Source organism: Euleptes europaea, chromosome 6 (genome assembly GCF_029931775.1).
Source record: "Euleptes europaea isolate rEulEur1 chromosome 6, rEulEur1.hap1, whole genome shotgun sequence".
Lineage (NCBI taxonomy): Eukaryota > Metazoa > Chordata > Lepidosauria > Squamata > Sphaerodactylidae > Euleptes > Euleptes europaea.
Window position 1 is genome coordinate 68,984,164 of NC_079317.1, and position 16,728 is coordinate 69,000,891.

General features: G+C 43.3%; 1 protein-coding gene across 1 annotated transcript in view; it reads left to right on the top strand.

The window, feature by feature from the left end:
- Positions 1 to 16,728, top strand: part of ABTB2 (ankyrin repeat and BTB domain containing 2) — a 192,902-nt gene that overhangs the window by 124,153 nt on the left and 52,021 nt on the right. Inside the window, exons 2-3 of the mRNA XM_056850999.1 lie at positions 1,029 to 1,175; positions 5,108 to 5,318. Of these exons, the coding sequence (XP_056706977.1) occupies positions 1,029 to 1,175; positions 5,108 to 5,318 (358 nt within the window). The remainder of the gene's footprint in view (positions 1 to 1,028; positions 1,176 to 5,107; positions 5,319 to 16,728) is intronic.

Genomic DNA, 16,728 nt, shown 5'->3' on the forward strand with positions numbered 1-16,728 from the left:
CTGAAGAACCCTAAACAAACTCTGTCCCATAAGACAAACAGCCCAAGAGCTGAATCAGATAGAGATGATCCTTCCCCACCTTTTTCTGGTAGTTACCAGGAGGAGATGAAAAGGGGTTTAATCTGCATAATTAGCAAACAATTTGAGTAGTATGCAAATGTTGAGAACTTGAATATGACAACCCAGGCATTTCTTTTAACGCCATCACCATCTTGTTAAGCTATCAGGAGAGCTTACAGGCAAGCCAAAGATGTGACTGACAAATCTAAATTTCCTTTCATTCTGGAAGTTCATCCCACCTGAAACCACAAATTTGCTTCCCATAACTCAGCTTTATGATTTACCAGGAAAGAGATAAACATAGGGTTGCCAGGTCCCTCTTCACCACTGGTGGGATGTTTTTGGGGCGGAGCCTGAGGAGGGCAGGGTTTGGGGAGGGGAGGGACTTCAATGCCATAAAGTCCAATTGCCAGCACGGCATTTTCTCCAGGTGAACTGATCTCTATCGGCTGGAGATCAGTTGTAATAGCAGGAGATCTCCAGCTAGTACCTGGAGGTTACTGCTGTGTTCCGTATGGAAAAATACCGAAATAATAAACAAAATTACAAATAAACCCTATTTGCTTATACTATATGTTGCATATACTTCATACAAACTTACAATCATTTAGCTTCTCACATACATATACATGCAGATTTACACATCTGAATACATAGGAATGATATGCCCTTGCAGTTTTTTCAAATCTGATATAATTGACAATTTTTCTATAAGCATTATTTACCCTTACAATCTACGCTGTGCCATATGCCATGTCAACTTTATTTCCCGGGAGGCTGGCAACCCTAGGTAAACGTGAAAGGCTAAGACGCGCTCAGCTTCAGATATGGAACAACAATATGCATATAGTGTGACTGAAACAAGTGCTTGCACTGTGTTTTTGAAAAGCAGAGGCTTCGATCATGCTCTGTGATTTTGTTTGTTGTTGTGCTTTCTAAAAAGCTCATTTTCCGGTTTCTCTCTTCAGGTGTGCTTTCTCTGCCGGCGTACTTCAGCCCTTACAATGATGGATCCATGGGCAGCAATGGACGGGCTGATGCTTATGCCCAGCTAGAGCTTCGAACGTTAGAGCAGTCTCTCCTGGCCACATGTGTTGGAAGCATCTCTGAGCTGAGTGAGTTTCATATGCAATGCATAACTTGTTTGGCTTGTTTACTCAAAGTACAGGGCCTCTTCTTACTGAAGTCGATGAAAATCCTGCTGTTGGCTTCGCTATTGTTTTGCTTGGGCCCGTGCTGTTCAAGATATAAATGTTTCAGGATGCTGCTCATGGAAATTATGTCACTGGGCTAAGGCACTATAGCGATGCACAAAAAATGTGCTTTTTAGTCATGTTCCTTCAGGTTTTGTAAATACAGGGCTGGGTCTCTAGTTAAATCAGCAGCCTCTGGGCAGCATTCATTAGGCCAGCTATAGACTGTGGCCCACTGAAAGCTTGATAAATGACTTTTTCCCAAGGCACCTGGATCGGCTAAAAAAAGAAAGAGAGGCAGAGACACACAGAGTCAGAGTCTTTGACTGGCATGCCACATGTAGCCGCAAGGCTGTGAATTTGACAATCCTGAATTAAATTATTATTTGACATTCATGTTTGCAGTGACTGAATGCCACAAACAGTCTGTTCTCCACGCAGGCAGCCAATTTTACCTTCTCACAGCCAATTCCTGAGCTGCGCCAGCGTCCAGGGCAAAAGCCCTTTAGGAGGTTGGGAAGGGCCCGCGCCAGCGTCCGCACCCCCCGCACCGGTGTCCGGGCAACTTATGCCAGCGTTAGTAGCCTACACGCCAGCAAGAAGGCCCAGACATTGCCACGGCAGCGCCGCCCCGGGATGCTGATGGGGCCTTCCGGTGACGTCCAAATACCAGCAAAGGCCGCTCAGGCGTTCCCAGGGCGTAACGATGTTCTGGGAGGCATTCCCAGGGTGTAACTGCACCGGGCTGAGGGCGGGGCCACCTTTAGGCAGCCTCCAAAGCCCTTTCAGGCTGGGAATGCCCCTTTTTATTTTTCCCAAGATAGTTTAGGTAGTGTATCTCCCGTGCAACCCTATTAGGGTTGCACAGATTTTTTGCATCAGGAGGAGGTCTCAAATAGGGCCAAAACCTCCTTTGGAGGCAGCGCAGCCATGTTGCCTCCTAAGCTCGGCGCAGGCATTCTGCTCAGGAATGCACTGTCACTTTTTTAAACAAAAAAAACCCCATTTCCCCTAACTTTGGTCATTAAAAAAGAAGGAGGAGGAAATCATGAGATCATAGGGATGCTAGCCTCCCTATGGGACCTGAGGATCCTCCAGAATTACAGTTCATCTCCAGACTACAGAGATCAGTTCCCCTGGAGAAAATGGATGCTTTGGAGGGTGGGCTCTATGGCATTGTACCCCACTGAAGTCCCTGTCCTCCTTAGGCTCCACCCCCAACATCTCTAGGAGTTTCCCGACCTGGAGCCAGCAACCCTACCCCCCCCACACTCCCCGCTGGTGGCCAAGGAGGACCTGGCAACCCTCTGAGAACACTTACGTTCATATTACGTTTGGAAAGTCCATTTCTGTTTGGATTAATGCAGGCTATGTTTGGAGCCTGCACCACTCAGCAATGGCCCTTTAAGCTTTGCTGGCCTGCTTCTTCCCAAAAAACATTCTTGTTGGCATCCTCTCCGAGCGCCTTACCATATGAACACTGCTGTTAGAAGCCAGTACATACCTTAAAGGTATCACCATTTACTTCATAACCGGCCTTAATTTGAGGTTTCTCGGGGGGTGGGGATGTTTCTAATTTAGGTCTGTATATTCTGCAACACAAGAGAGCATTTATAGCGAAAATCCATGATTGAATCCAACTTCCTTTCCCCTAGTCTCTGATTTGGCTGGCTCAGTGACTACCTTTAATGAATGGATCGCCTTATGTGTTCCCTTACAAACTCTGAAAAAAGAAATGTAGCCTTAAGTTGCCAGTGTAGCAAGCAAGGAATAGAGGGTATAGGATGTGAGTGTTATTCTGTGCTATGAATTTGAATTCCAGATGTACATCTTGTTTAATCATGCGGTATTGTGGATTGACACCTACAGCCAACAATTCATAGGATACCATTTTTTTTCCAAACCTGGGTAACAGCCACCCTCAGGAGCAGAGAACAGGCAGCCCAGTCCTGTGTACGTTTATTCAGAAGTGAGTCGTGTTAGCACTTACACTCTAGTAACTGTACACAGGATCAGGTTTCCTTACTTCAATGGTCGGAAAGAATTTTTTACCCTTTTCAGGAACCAGCTTTGAAGTCCTCATTGCTATTTTCATTTCATCCTTTCCCACAATTGTAACTATCAAAGTACAATGGACGACTTTTTCCTGTGGGCCCTTGACCCTAAAAAAAAAAGGTGATTCCCAGAGAAAATAATCTGTGGCTATACACATGTATATATAAAATGAAGCATTGTATTGATTTAGACCACTGATAGGGCAAAAACCTGACTTTGACTTGTCACTTTAAATAAAATTTTAACATGTCTGTATATTTGGGTGATGAAAAATGCTTTAAACCTTCATAATTTGCAACCCGCTGAGATAAATACAACCCACCATATTAAACAGGAGTATACGGGGCGGGGTGTGGGATTACCAGGTCCTCCTCAACCCAAACTGTATCTGGCAAAGTGATCTTTGACTCATTAAAGGTTATACCCTGGGAAAGTTTTTTAGTTTTATTTATTTATTTAGTTGCTGTCAAATACCTTATTTTTCTCTAGTGAGAAGTGGTGGGGCTCAAGACTACCTGGATACTCTGCCCCCTAAGCCCTTCTGTCTTTTGCCATGATGTGCTTTGTTTGCTAAGGTGAGAAGCGCTGGGGTTTAAGCCTGCGCATACATTGCAAATCCCAGATTTTTTGGGGAGCTAACCACAGGATCTTAACAGTGATTATCCACTGGTGAGTAAAATGCTGAGAGGCACACATTCTTTCACAGAGGCAAGTTGCTGCAAGGTAACTTCAGTCATCATTAATTGCAAAATAGGCCCAGTGAAAGTGCAGAACGGTAGCCATTCATTTTTCTGCTCCTGCCCCGCCTACAGCTGAAGCAAATTCCCTGCTGCAAACAGAGGAGACAACCCCAAGGCAATATGGATTTCACTCTAGTGTTCCATCCACATGTCACTGCAGACATTAAAGAGGAGATAAACTAACAAAGAAGCAAAGGACCCAGGGAGGAACAGTTATGGAACATAGCAGATAAAAAATAATTTGGTCAGCAAATAGTGAACTGACTCAGCTCTACCCTTCTTCCAGCATCCTCTTTCTCATTCCTTCCCAAGCAATTGAACATTAACATGTTTTTAACTATAACGCCAGTATAAAAGGACTAAGGATTTGCTGTTTTAAAAGGAAAGCTGGAAAATCAGAGAGGGTCATGGCGTTAACTAAAAACTGACAGAATCTTGCTAATTGTTATTGTGAAAATTGACTGCCTATAGCAACCACATGAGGAGAATGCATGATTGGGAAAATATTCCCATGATGGAAGATCTAGTATTTATATCTTTAGAAAAATCTATTTGCTGCCTTTCCAGAGACTTGCTTGTAGTGACTCACAAATTAAAAACACTACAATACAATAATAAAAATAAGAAAATAATAATTATTGATAAAACAAGCCATAAAAACTGCATAAAACAACAGTCAGCAGGGTAAAAAGAAATGCTTCAGCCTAGAACCTATAAAACAATACGGTAGGTGCCAAACAAGCTACAAGGGAAAGGGCATTCCAAAGGTAAGGAGCCACCACCAGAAATGCCCTGTCTTCAGTTGCCATCTGTCTCGCGTCTGCAGTTGCGGTTCAGAGGCCAGGAGTTGGAAACTCTGTGTTTAGTCGTGAAACAGGCTTTCCTAATTCCAGTAGAAAGTCTGGTTAATTTTACACAGCTTGGTAATAAGCAAAAATTAGTCAGCATCAGGATCTTCCGAGGATAATTAGCTTGGAAATCAATAGATTGCTGGATCAGTGATAATTGGGGCAAAATAAAATAAAACCATTCTTGTTTCCTTCTCTGTTTCTTTTCCAGGTGACTTGGTGTCACGAGCAATGCACCATATGCAGTGTTTGAATACCCTCCGCCCAGGCATGAGCCCCGTTCGACAGACCAGGCAGCAGCAGCCGATCACCTGGTCTCCCGATGCCCTTCATACCCTTTATTATTTTTTACGCTGCCCTCAGATGGAGTCCATGGAAAACCCCAACTTGGATCCACCAAGGATGGCCCTCAATAATGAGCGGTAGGTCTGGCAGTTCGCAGTCCGAGGATGCCTTTCAGACTACCAGGGCTTCGTTGTGTGACACCGTGCATTTGAAGCTGTGTATTGAGTTCTGCTAAATTCCACGTATCATCCTTCAGTCCTTCCTGTAACGTGGCCAGTTTTCTTCCATGGCTTTGCCAAGCTGTTGGAATGAGGACTAGGAAGCAAGTTGTCTTGGTTGTCAACTTTCGTAAGTAAGGCAGATGCTACATAATTACTCACAAAGTGTACCTTTCAGTAGAGATTGCCAGATGTCCAGGACTGGCAGTATGGCTGTTTCCTCTTTTTACTGGAAGACTGCCAATTTGCAGCTATAATACCCAGGGATAAAATAGTGTATAATATATATGAGTTCAGATTCTCTGTTTCCTAAGACTATTATTTTTACCTTGTTTGGACCCAGCTACCATGTTCTTGGCTCTCCTGCCCTCCTTCCCCATGGCATCCCACTCATCATTTTAGAATCCGCTTCTCCTATATCTTGAAACTCTCCAAGTTTGCTTAAAATAAGCTTCTTTGGAATGCATGTTCTCTTTCCCCAAAGAAGAAGGAAGGGGAGCAGGGACTTTTCTTTTCTTTCCCTGATCAGCTGTGAGACATTAAGAGTTTCCATCATGACATCACCAACGGCACTGGAAACTCTAATTTTCCCTGCCCATACTTTTGGGCCTTGTTAAAGGCCCTTGGCCATTGTGTTGAAGGTAAGGGAAGGGCATTGCATTTCAGCAAATCCCTGCATCCTGTGCAGCCCAGAATTCTAGATGGTGGTAAACCTCAACAGTCCCCATAGATGCACGTGTTTCTTCTTTTTAAAAAACCACTCTTAAAATGTCTTTTGAGAGTAAAACCTTCTGTTGGAGGAATCCTCTCCCACCCCTACCACAAGAATGCAATGACAATAAGGCATACCACAGTTGTTTTGTTTTATGTTGCTGTGGCTAGAAGAAATGGTGGAAGTGGTAAAAAAAAAAAAAAACCATCCCAGGAGGTGAATATCTGGTCACTGGAAACCCTTAACAATATCTCAAAGCAATCACAACTCTCTAAAGACTTTTCCCAGTCTTCATTTTTTAAAATTCAATGGTCATAGCAGAAGAGACCAGAAGAGCACTTCTGGGGCTTGAAACTCTGTTCCTTTGCAGCCACGGGGTAAGATTGCTTTGTGGGCCAGAATCTGCAAGTAGGCAAAAATTCTGTGCTTGGATCCCCTCCCCCCCAATGACAGCTCAGCAGGATCCTAGCACACTGGCCATTTGTTGTTTTCCTTGATGGGTACGGTGAAGGCTGTTGATCAGTGTGGGATGTGCATTAAAATATAAGCAATTTTTGTCTTCCCCACAAACTTTTCTTCTCACAGGCTTTGGGCCAGAGAGTGGAATGCCAGAATTGCTTTTCAAGCTGTAACTCTGTTTTATAGTTAAGTCAACATTACGTGCTGCAACAACATTAATAATTTCTGTTCAAGGCCTAGTTGTACAGGAAGTATAAAGTAATATTTAAAATAAGCATGATTCAACAGAGTATATGTGTGGTATCTTGGGCTGCACAAGGGATACCCTATTTTAAAAATGTCAGTCCTGTTCATTATTTGGCAAAAAAAGAGGAGGGAATACTGAATCCAGACCACCCCTCTACCTACCAAAGAGCAAATGGAAAGGATTCTAGTTTTTTTAAGGGCTCTGTACACACAACCCTCTCTGGGGAATGACATGCATGGTATCCTTTCCCGTTCAGCTAAGGATACACATGTGAAATATTGTTTCCATGTACACATACCCCTAGATCAGGGCAACGAGGTATTTCATTGAATACTGTGGCAAAATTTCCATTCGTTATAATAAAGATTGAGTGTACCTGATCTGATGTAACTATATGCAGCTGACTGCTATGAAATGCAAGCACGAGGTATTCATGGTAGCAGATTGCCCTTATTTTCTCCTTTTCACAGCAGCCCTCTGGAACACCTGAAAAGACAATAATTGGGGTCGGGTGAGCACTGCGGGCAAAATGCCTTCCAATGGGAGGCTGAAGCGAGAAAGGAGAATCAGACAAAACTGCCCCTGTCTTCCTCTTCTTCTGGCAGAGCAAGCTTTCTGCTCACATAAGGGGACAATTTGCCCAATTCTCCCTCCTCACTGCCCCCCTTATCTTGTGGCATTTAGTCTCAGCATCAGCTTTTCACGGACCACAAGGGGCTTCTGTGGGAAGGGCAAGAAAGAAAGCTGCAAGGACCTCTTCTACTCACAGGCTGTAGGGTCCAACCCATTTAGTTAGTTGTGAGGAAGAAAGTGAATGTTTTCATCTTCCAGGATAAACAAGTGGCAAATATTAATGCAACCAAAACACTAACAGAAACCCAAAAGTACCTGGAAGCCAAAATATACTACAAACAAAAAAATTCAACCGGCCCCTGAAAACCTTCCAGTGTATATTTCATGTCTTACCACAATGATCTCAATGCCTGCCATTTACCATGGGAGAAACACTGCAGAGTTTCTCAGCCTGCAGGATTCAGTTTGTTCATTTCCAGTGAGAGGAAAAAGCAAGTCAAGATTGGCTTTGAGTGTGCCAGGCACACACAGCATGATGCACAGAGGCATTGATTCGCTGGCTCTGCCCTGGCAAGGCCATAGAGCCAGCCTTTTTCAGCCGTGCTAAATCAGCTGCAAACTCTGCACTGTTCCATTGTGCACCATTGTCTCTCTGGAATTTGCTTTCGATGTGCACTGCAAACCCAGTGAAAACTCTTAGATAGCAAGGCAAATGAGGTGGATGCTGTCAGCACAGTAACTTTCGGCTGCAGTGCAAAACTCATTCATGCTGAACTGTGCTTCTGAAAAGAGCAAGTAAAGCGATAGGTGTTATTGAAAAAGGCCCACAACTACAAAATGCAAGTTTTGTTTTGAGGAAGGATGTTGACCATGATCTTTAAAAAAAAATGCCATTGTTTGTAAAAAGCTGTGTTGGTTCACTGAAAAATCCTAAAATACAAATGATATTTCATAACATTTTTAGGGCCAACAAAAGTGTCACAGAATAGAAAGCTTGTGTATTTTCCAGATCTCATTATCAATCAATACAATGGAGAGGGTAGGGAAAAAATGTGACTGTGAGGGGGGGGGGTAACCATGACCAGCCTGAGTGAAGAGGTCTCATCCACCACCAGCTCCCACCCCCAGGGGAAGAGAATCAAGGATCAGGGGGGTGAGCAGAGAGCCCCACAGCAACCACAGCACTGTAAATTAAAGACAAAGGAGACAGACATTACCTAGGAATAAGCCCCATTGAGTGAAGTGAGGCATCAGTCTCTCTCAAAAAGTACTCAGCTGAAAAAAAGGACTTTAAAATATTTCTCCTCGCCCAAAGCGAAAAAGCATGCTCTCCACAGCATAACAGGGAAGGAAAATGTAGGAGATGTGAAAAGTCAGTCATATGCTCCATGGAGAGGAGGCACATTAGCTGAGTCCCCACCTGGTGGTGTTAGTTTTTATGCTAGCACATTTTATGGTAGCACATTTTTTATGATAGTCCTTTTTGGTTTTTCCTACTATAGACTAAAATGGCTACCTTTCCAGAATCTGCCACTACTATGGTCAACTTTCACAACTATTAACTCAGTTTGTGCCAAGATTTCACAAGGGCTGAGGCCAAGAGTTTGTTTTCAGCACAGGCTGAGTCCTGGAAGAAAAATTCTTCTGGTTATGCACAGAGTACCTTAACACTGGAAAACAAAACACACAACAAAACACATGACAAAGCACATAACACACAACACATAAAACACGAAACATAACACATAAAATATTACACATAACATAAAGCATAACATAAAACATAACATAACCACCGATGTTGCCACATGGAATGCGTGGGAGGAAAAGTTTTCAGATTACAACGTGGCTGGCGAAATGAGACCATTTCAGTTGGAGCCACCATTTACATTGTGTTGTTGAAATCAGGGGAAGCTTCCCTGGCCTGGTGTAAATTATGTTCTGTTTGGCTCTAATCCCTGTTCGAAGACGTTGTGCAGCTGCGTGAATCAGGTTCATCTTAAGGTCTGGCTCTTTCCGTACTATTCCAGTATTTATAAACAACAAAATTATTGGGAGGAGAAGAAAAGGAACAGGGCCCTTCAAATAAATAAAATGTTACATTCGGACCAGGAGGATTGTAGAGTGCGGACGTTTGCCATGTATACAGGGGTGAGGTGGAGGACGCTGTCAGGAGAGAACTGGCGGCCCGAAGTGGGTAGTGAAATCTTCCCCTGATCACCGGCTCTCTCCTGCAGTCCCCTTCTCCCATGCTGCTTGTAATCTTTTATTCAGCCAGGTTCCATAACTTGAGGTAAGCCCAGCTGTGGGATCAAATGCAGTGGGAACGGACATTGGCAGGCATAGGAAAGGGTAAACTCCTCTTCTCTTACCTACTAGTTCTTTCATGTGGCCTACAAATAGCCCTGCCTACACGTCCACACACATCATTTCGTCAGCAAAGATTAATTTTAGAATGTGCATTGATTTGAGTGATGTGTAGCCTTGCCCTTGGTGGTGAAGTGAAATCTTTATTGCTGTATTTCTACTTATCACTTTGTAGCTCATGTTTTGTGAATGAATTTAGAGCTGTGTACATGGGGCACTCTGTTTTTATCCATTCTTGATAACAACCCAATGAGTTGAATTAGTGCATGAATCCACCAACCATCATGGTTGAATGGGAGGACTTGAACTTGGGTTTCCCAAGGTCAGCATTTCAGCCATTGCATCATGCTAGTTCTTCTGAGCAAGGTCATGAAGTACTTTCCACATTTGTTGCTACATTATACATGTATGCCGCTATCAACATGGGGCTTTTTTAAGGTGCGCTAATAATAGAACCAGCTGATGCTGAAGATTGTGCAGTCCTGATGAAAAGGTGTGTTGCAACCTTCCAAATGCTGGTCACACCTGTGTGCTAGAATGGGAGCATCCCCCTTTCACATTGCAACAATTCCTTGGCTGCCTGAAAGACTCTGCAGTCATAAGATGTTGTTATCACAGAACACATTTTGTAAGAATTCATATAGATGACTGTGATGCAACATCTCTTGGCTTTCACAGAGATCTAATATCCAATGACATACTTTCAGACACGGAAAACAAACAGCTCTGAAGCTTGTATTCATGTTGCCTAGTTCACGTGTTTTCCTCTCGTCACCAATGGCAGTGTGTCATTCAGTTCTATATTACAAGAGAGTTGAAGGCTGGTTCTTGGCTAGACAGGGATGAAAGGGTCCTCCTGCATCTCATGGCACAGTAATCCATTGTCTAATTAAGCTGTCTGTGTTGACTTTTCTAGTGAAATCTTTAACAATGGAAGTAATTTTTTAAGAAGTTAAAAAAAAAAACCCTCCCCAGCATGTTGCGATTTCCAGTGTGCTCCTGTGCACATTCACTCAACAGTCCCATGAGGGTTGCCAGGTCCCTCTTCGCTACCGGAGGGAGGTTTTGGGGGCAGAGCCTGAGGAGGGCGGGGTTTGGGGAGGGGAGGGACTTCAATGCCATAGAGTCCAATTGCCAAAGCGGCCGTTTTCTCCAGGTGAACGGATCTCTATCAGCTGGAGATCAGTTGTAATAGCAGGCAATCTCCAGCTACTACCTGGAGGTTGGCAACCCTGTGCCCCAATGTGGTCAATGGTGTTATCTCCCAAGTAAGCATGCCTAGTCTTAGTCAGGATTGTTGATTAGACTAGTGGCAGAGCTGGGAGCAGCATTCAGAAATCCTTTTTTATCAGTCTATTGCCCTGCACACAGTGGCGGACCTACATTTTTGGGGCCCTGAAGCTTGAACTGTTATTGGGGCCCCTTTGCAACCAGCAACAATAGGGCAACATCCAACAAGGTCCAAAGGACCTTGCTGCCCTTGCAAGGACGTTGAGGCCCAAATGGTGGAGAACAGGGTGGTGGGGTGGAGTCCTTGAAAATGGGCCATTCAGTGATGAAATAAAACTATAGAACTATTAAGCCGTGCACCAACGAAGGATTCGAGGATCCAGCTGCCAAAATGTAGGCTATGAATAGATTCTGGCGAGCTCAGAGAGCCCTTACAGCTCGGAGTTCAGGCTCTGCAAGCCCCCGAGAAAATTTTGGAATTTGACCAATTACAGGGACATTTTGATGCCATATGAAATGGGTATTAGAGCATATTCTAAAGTTAAGTACTTCAACCCATTGGCTTATGATTCTATCACTAAAAAACTCCATCGATTTTGTTGAGAAATTCACTCATTAAAAAAAAGCTGCTTCAGGGGGCCCCTCTGGGATTAGGGGCACTGAAGCTTAAGCTTTATTAGTTTCACAGTAGATCTGCCTCTGCCTTCACATCATCTCAGTCAATTCTTTTTTTAAAAAAAAAAAGGCATGTGAAGGCACCATATTTGTGGTGTCACTTGAGTTGTAGCAACAGCATAGTCATGAGGTGCTAATGCTTCAGTATGCAGTTTTTGCTAGATTTGAATCGATGAACTGAATGTGGCTGATGTGAATTCCATAGCTGCTTTTCTGTGTTTGTAACCCTCATGCCATCTTATAAAGGAACTTCTTTGCTGTGGCAAATAATGTATTATGGATATACTAGGAAAAGACTGCTTTAACTTTGGTGTCTGCATTGGTTTGAGATACCCAGTTTGCCAATGTACCACAGTTTACAGAATGCCTAAAATGTGCTGCAGCATGGTATTTTATTCTGAATGACAGCAAGGAAATAGAATAAATAGCCAGTAAGAGTCGAGGGAGTCCAACTTGGTATCTCAATTAATTGTCACAATGAAAGCCAGCAAGCATTTTGTTTCAGAGCTCTGAGGGGGAGTATATGCCATCCAGCTAGAAATAAAAATTCAGAACTTGCCAACTTGGTGGAAACTGACTGTAGGCTGGAAAAGCTGTGAGCACCGCAAAAAAAAAAAAAAAGCCTTTCATGAATGCAGAGGGGCCAGCTAGTTTAAACAAGAGAGACCTTGTTCTGGGCTTTGTATGCTAGAGGCCCTCAAAATGTGTCAGGAGTTGTTAAAATGAGACTGCATGTGAAGTGGCTACAAACCCATACAGTGTTGGTCAGTCACTGTGCAGTGCCCTAAAAACTGATGTTGTGGATTCTGTTCTGGTTAGTATGTTTTAAGTGTCAGATTCAAAAATGATACAACCATTTCCTGTTTTGAAGGAAATACTTTCTCTGATATCACATATAAACCTGTGAGAGGCAAAAGGTGCAGTAAGGGGAATGTAAAGACAGCGTAGCAATACTTTGATTCTGTGTCTGAGTTGCTAAAATTTGATTTTGAAACTGCTGGTGGTTGAGAGTGAGGATCCACAGGGAAATGCAGAGGAGAATGATTTCCATAGCTGCTGCTTCTGCTCCCACGATGCCATGTTCCTCTGCCACCAATCTGCCTTGGAGCAACAGAGTCTGTGAGGAGTGGCTATGGACTTCCACATGCAGCATCCCACCAAGTAGAGGGACTCTGTTGAGCAATGTGGCACTCCATATGCATAGGCTATACAATGCACAGTAAGTGAAAATGGAGGCCACAGACTGGGGGGAAAACCCAGCTCTACAGGCCAAATTTCTGACTTTGTACAGTGCATTTGGACAATTTCCCCAAAGATTAAATGAACTGTTGGTGTACTTCTAATTGTCAGTTGGCAATCTTCATCTGTATATACAAATTGGCAGTATAGGAGATATGGGGAGGATGAATCAGAACTGCCTTCCTTCATGTTCTGCTTTTGGGCTATTTCATACAATGGCATCCTCCAAATGGTTGTTCCGTACACCCAAATGAGAACTAACACTGCTGGAAAAACATGAAAAAAAAATCCTTCACTTTAATGGAGCAGCTTCATTTGGAGATGAATGTTTTAACTGTCAGCCTGTTTATTCACCATGACATAGTATTTCTGTTTAATGAATATCAACATTTGCCAAACATTTGAATGGTCTACCTTGAGTATATTAAAGTAGTATCCGCTGCATTTTGGGACTATGGAGGATACTACTTTACAACTCTGTGTCCTAAGACTTGTTCTATAATACAAGCAAAACAACAGCTCCATTAACATTACATAATGACAGTGACTTACATTGAAATGAATGGGCTTAGACTGGAGTAACTCTCCTTAGGAATGCACTGTTAGTTGCCAATTTTTACTTGCAAGACTTCCCTGACTCCTAATATCATGAGATTCTTATGTGACTTGATGCCGTGAATCTCATCTTCCATTTTTGAAATGCTAGCCCGTCCCCAGCACTTGTGACTCCAACAAACAGAAAAGTAATCTCAAAAAATGTGTTGCTTTTTTCTTTACAAAAAAGCCAAAAAAAACCCCAAATGTTTATATTGGTAGAGATTGGCTTCCTTGAGAATTGGAGCAATACCCTGCAACATTTTGACCTAAGCCATATCTTCATAAACTGTTCAGAAGCTGTATTCAAGGGGGCGGGGGAGAAACCATTGATCATCTTGATGTTGATCCTGGTTATTTGTGCTAGTGAATCCAGCTGTATGTTATAGCCCAGTTTCATACATTGTGCCCATGTACCCTGCCCTAAGGGTTTATTTGCCAAACTAAAAGTACTGGATCAAACATGAACCATTAATAGATGCAATAATTTTACGTCTTCCTGTGAAACAATGGACAAGAATTAGTGTTACCAGCTCTGGACTGGGAAATACCTGGAGATTTTGGGTGTGGAATCTGTGAAGGGCAAGGTTTGGGAAGGGGAGGAACCTCAGCAGGGTACAACGCCATACAGCCCAGCCTCCAAATCAGCCATTTTATTTATTATTTATTTCATTCATTTGTTTATACCCTGCTTTTCTCCCTAATGAGAACCCAAAGCAGCTTACATCATTCTCACCTCCATATTAACCTCACAGCAACCTTGTGAGGTAGGTTAGGCTGAGAGTGTGTGACTGGCCCGATGGTCACTCAGCAAGCTTCCATGGCATGAGTGGGGATTTAAACCTGGTTGTCCCAAATACTAGTCTGACACTCTTAACCACTAAATAACACTGGCTCTCAGGTGAACTGATCTCTGATTTGCTCCAGGTGAACTGATCTGGGTAGTCTAGAGATTAGTTGTAATACTGGGAGATCTCCAGCCACCACGTGGAGGCTGGCAACCCTACCAAAATGTATCCCAACACGATATTAATAAAATCAGTGATCCAAAATGAACACTTTTCAGTCTTAACAGAATACCAATACTTTACTTTGGCTTAGATTCATTCTAATGTTTTCGCAGGCTTAAGGACTTCCACTAGGGTTGCCAACCTCAAGGTGGTGGCTGGAGACCTCCTGCTATTATAACTAATCTCCAGCCAATAGAGATCAGTTCACCTGGAGAAAATGGCCACTTTGGCAACCGGACTCTATGGCATTGAAGTCCCTCTCCTCCCAAACCCCGCCCTCCTCAGGCTCTGCCCCCAAAACCTCCCACCGGTGGCAAAGAGGGACCTGGCAACCCTAACTTCCACGAGTTTCCTGTTTGCCATCTTCTAAGGCAGCCTTACATTCCCTTTGAAATCCTGTTGTTGGAAATGGGGGAGGTGGGAAAATCATACTCTGTAGACACCACAACAGGCCAGGAATGCTTAACTAAATAATGGCTGCTTTTATGAGGGTGTGTTATACTTTTTTTTTTTTTGTTAGATCTTCTTTTACTTTATAGCATTACATGATTTTTTCAAGGTTGCTTTGACCTTTTGTTATGTGCCAGCACACAAGAGATTTATTCTTTCTCGACCTGAGCTTGGAATCTGTAATGCCTGACTCAGCCAACCAGCCAGCCACGTATCTGAGGTTACCAGATTGTGCTTGACAATCCAAGTACACTGCAGAAAGAGGAGCTTTATCAATCCCTTAGTGGGCCACCATGCATGGCTGAGGGGTTGCATTCTGCATAGTGGCTCACAAGTAGCGCAAGCCTCATTAATTCACAGGAAAAGATACGTTTTCCCCATTTGTACTACTGCAAATCAAGGTCTTTGCTATCATATTTTGGTCACGTCATGAGACGACAAGAGTCACTGGAAAAGACAGTCATGCTAGGAAAAGTTGAGGGCAGCAGGAAAAGAGGAAGACCCAACAAGAGATGGATTCACTCAATAAAGGAAGCCACAGCCTTCAATTTGCAAGATCTGAGCAAGGCTGTCAAAGATAGGACATTTTGGAGGACTTTCATTCATAGGGTCGCCATGAGTCGGAAGCCACTTGACTGCACTTAACACACACACACACACAAATCAAGGTCTTGTGTTACTAGCAGATGGCACCAGCATAAGGTTTAAAACACATGCTCATATTCAAAATACTTATATTGTGAGATGTGACTTATGGAAGCTCATACCCTGCCAGCAATTAGTCTTCAAGGTGCTACTGGACTCTTGCTGTTTTCTACTGACTATTAGAAAATACTTCCCTTTTTGGACTGTTCTCAAAGCGTTGGGTGCATTCTTGTTTAATGATTTTATGGAGAGGAGGTTGAACAGCATCTTTGAAATCGTCTTACCCATGAAGCTATTTAGTCCTTTATTTCAGAACATACTTTAGGTTCAGGGTTAAACAGACATTTCCAGTTTCACAAATAACTTTTCCTGCCCTCAGTAGCCTACTCGTAAAAACTGTGGACTCGTAAAATGTTATTTACTGCATTTGCAGATGCACACACTTCTGCTTGGATTGCTCCCCAAGACAAGGCTCACAAAAGCAGGCAGAAAACTGCAGCGTCCAAATTATTTGTCATAAGCTCTTTTGCTTACTAAGGGTGATATATGCTGTACTGATCTCAATGAAAATTCCCCCTCCTAAAAAATCAACAAGCTTGCATGTGAAAGCAGCATAACTGCCATATTGTCACACTGCTTTTTTGTTTCTGGACAGATGGATTATCCCAGTTGCTTAACTAGGGTTGCCAGGTCCCTCTTCGGGTGGGGTTTGGGGAGGGGAGGGACTTCAATACCATAGAGTCCAGTTGCCAACGCGGCCATTTTCTCCAGGTGAACTGATCTCTATCGGCTGGAGATCATTTGTAACAGCAGGAGATCTCCAGATGCTACCTGGAGGTTGGTAACCCTATGCTTAACCCAGTTTTCAAGGGCCAGTATAGGCAGCAGGGATAGCACCAACACCAGCAGCTGAGTTGGCCAAGAAGAAGGGAATGGTGCAAATTGCTTGCCTGCTTGTCTACCAGAGGCAACCCTCAGTAAAACTTCGCCCAAGAGCCTGTTTCCACTGGCTGTTACCGCACTAGGTATTCCCAGCGATGTATTAAGGGTTTGGAAATGTTATAAAAAATACTGTTCGCACTTTCTATGTATTCCCATATGTATTCCCACCAATGTATTAAGAGTTTG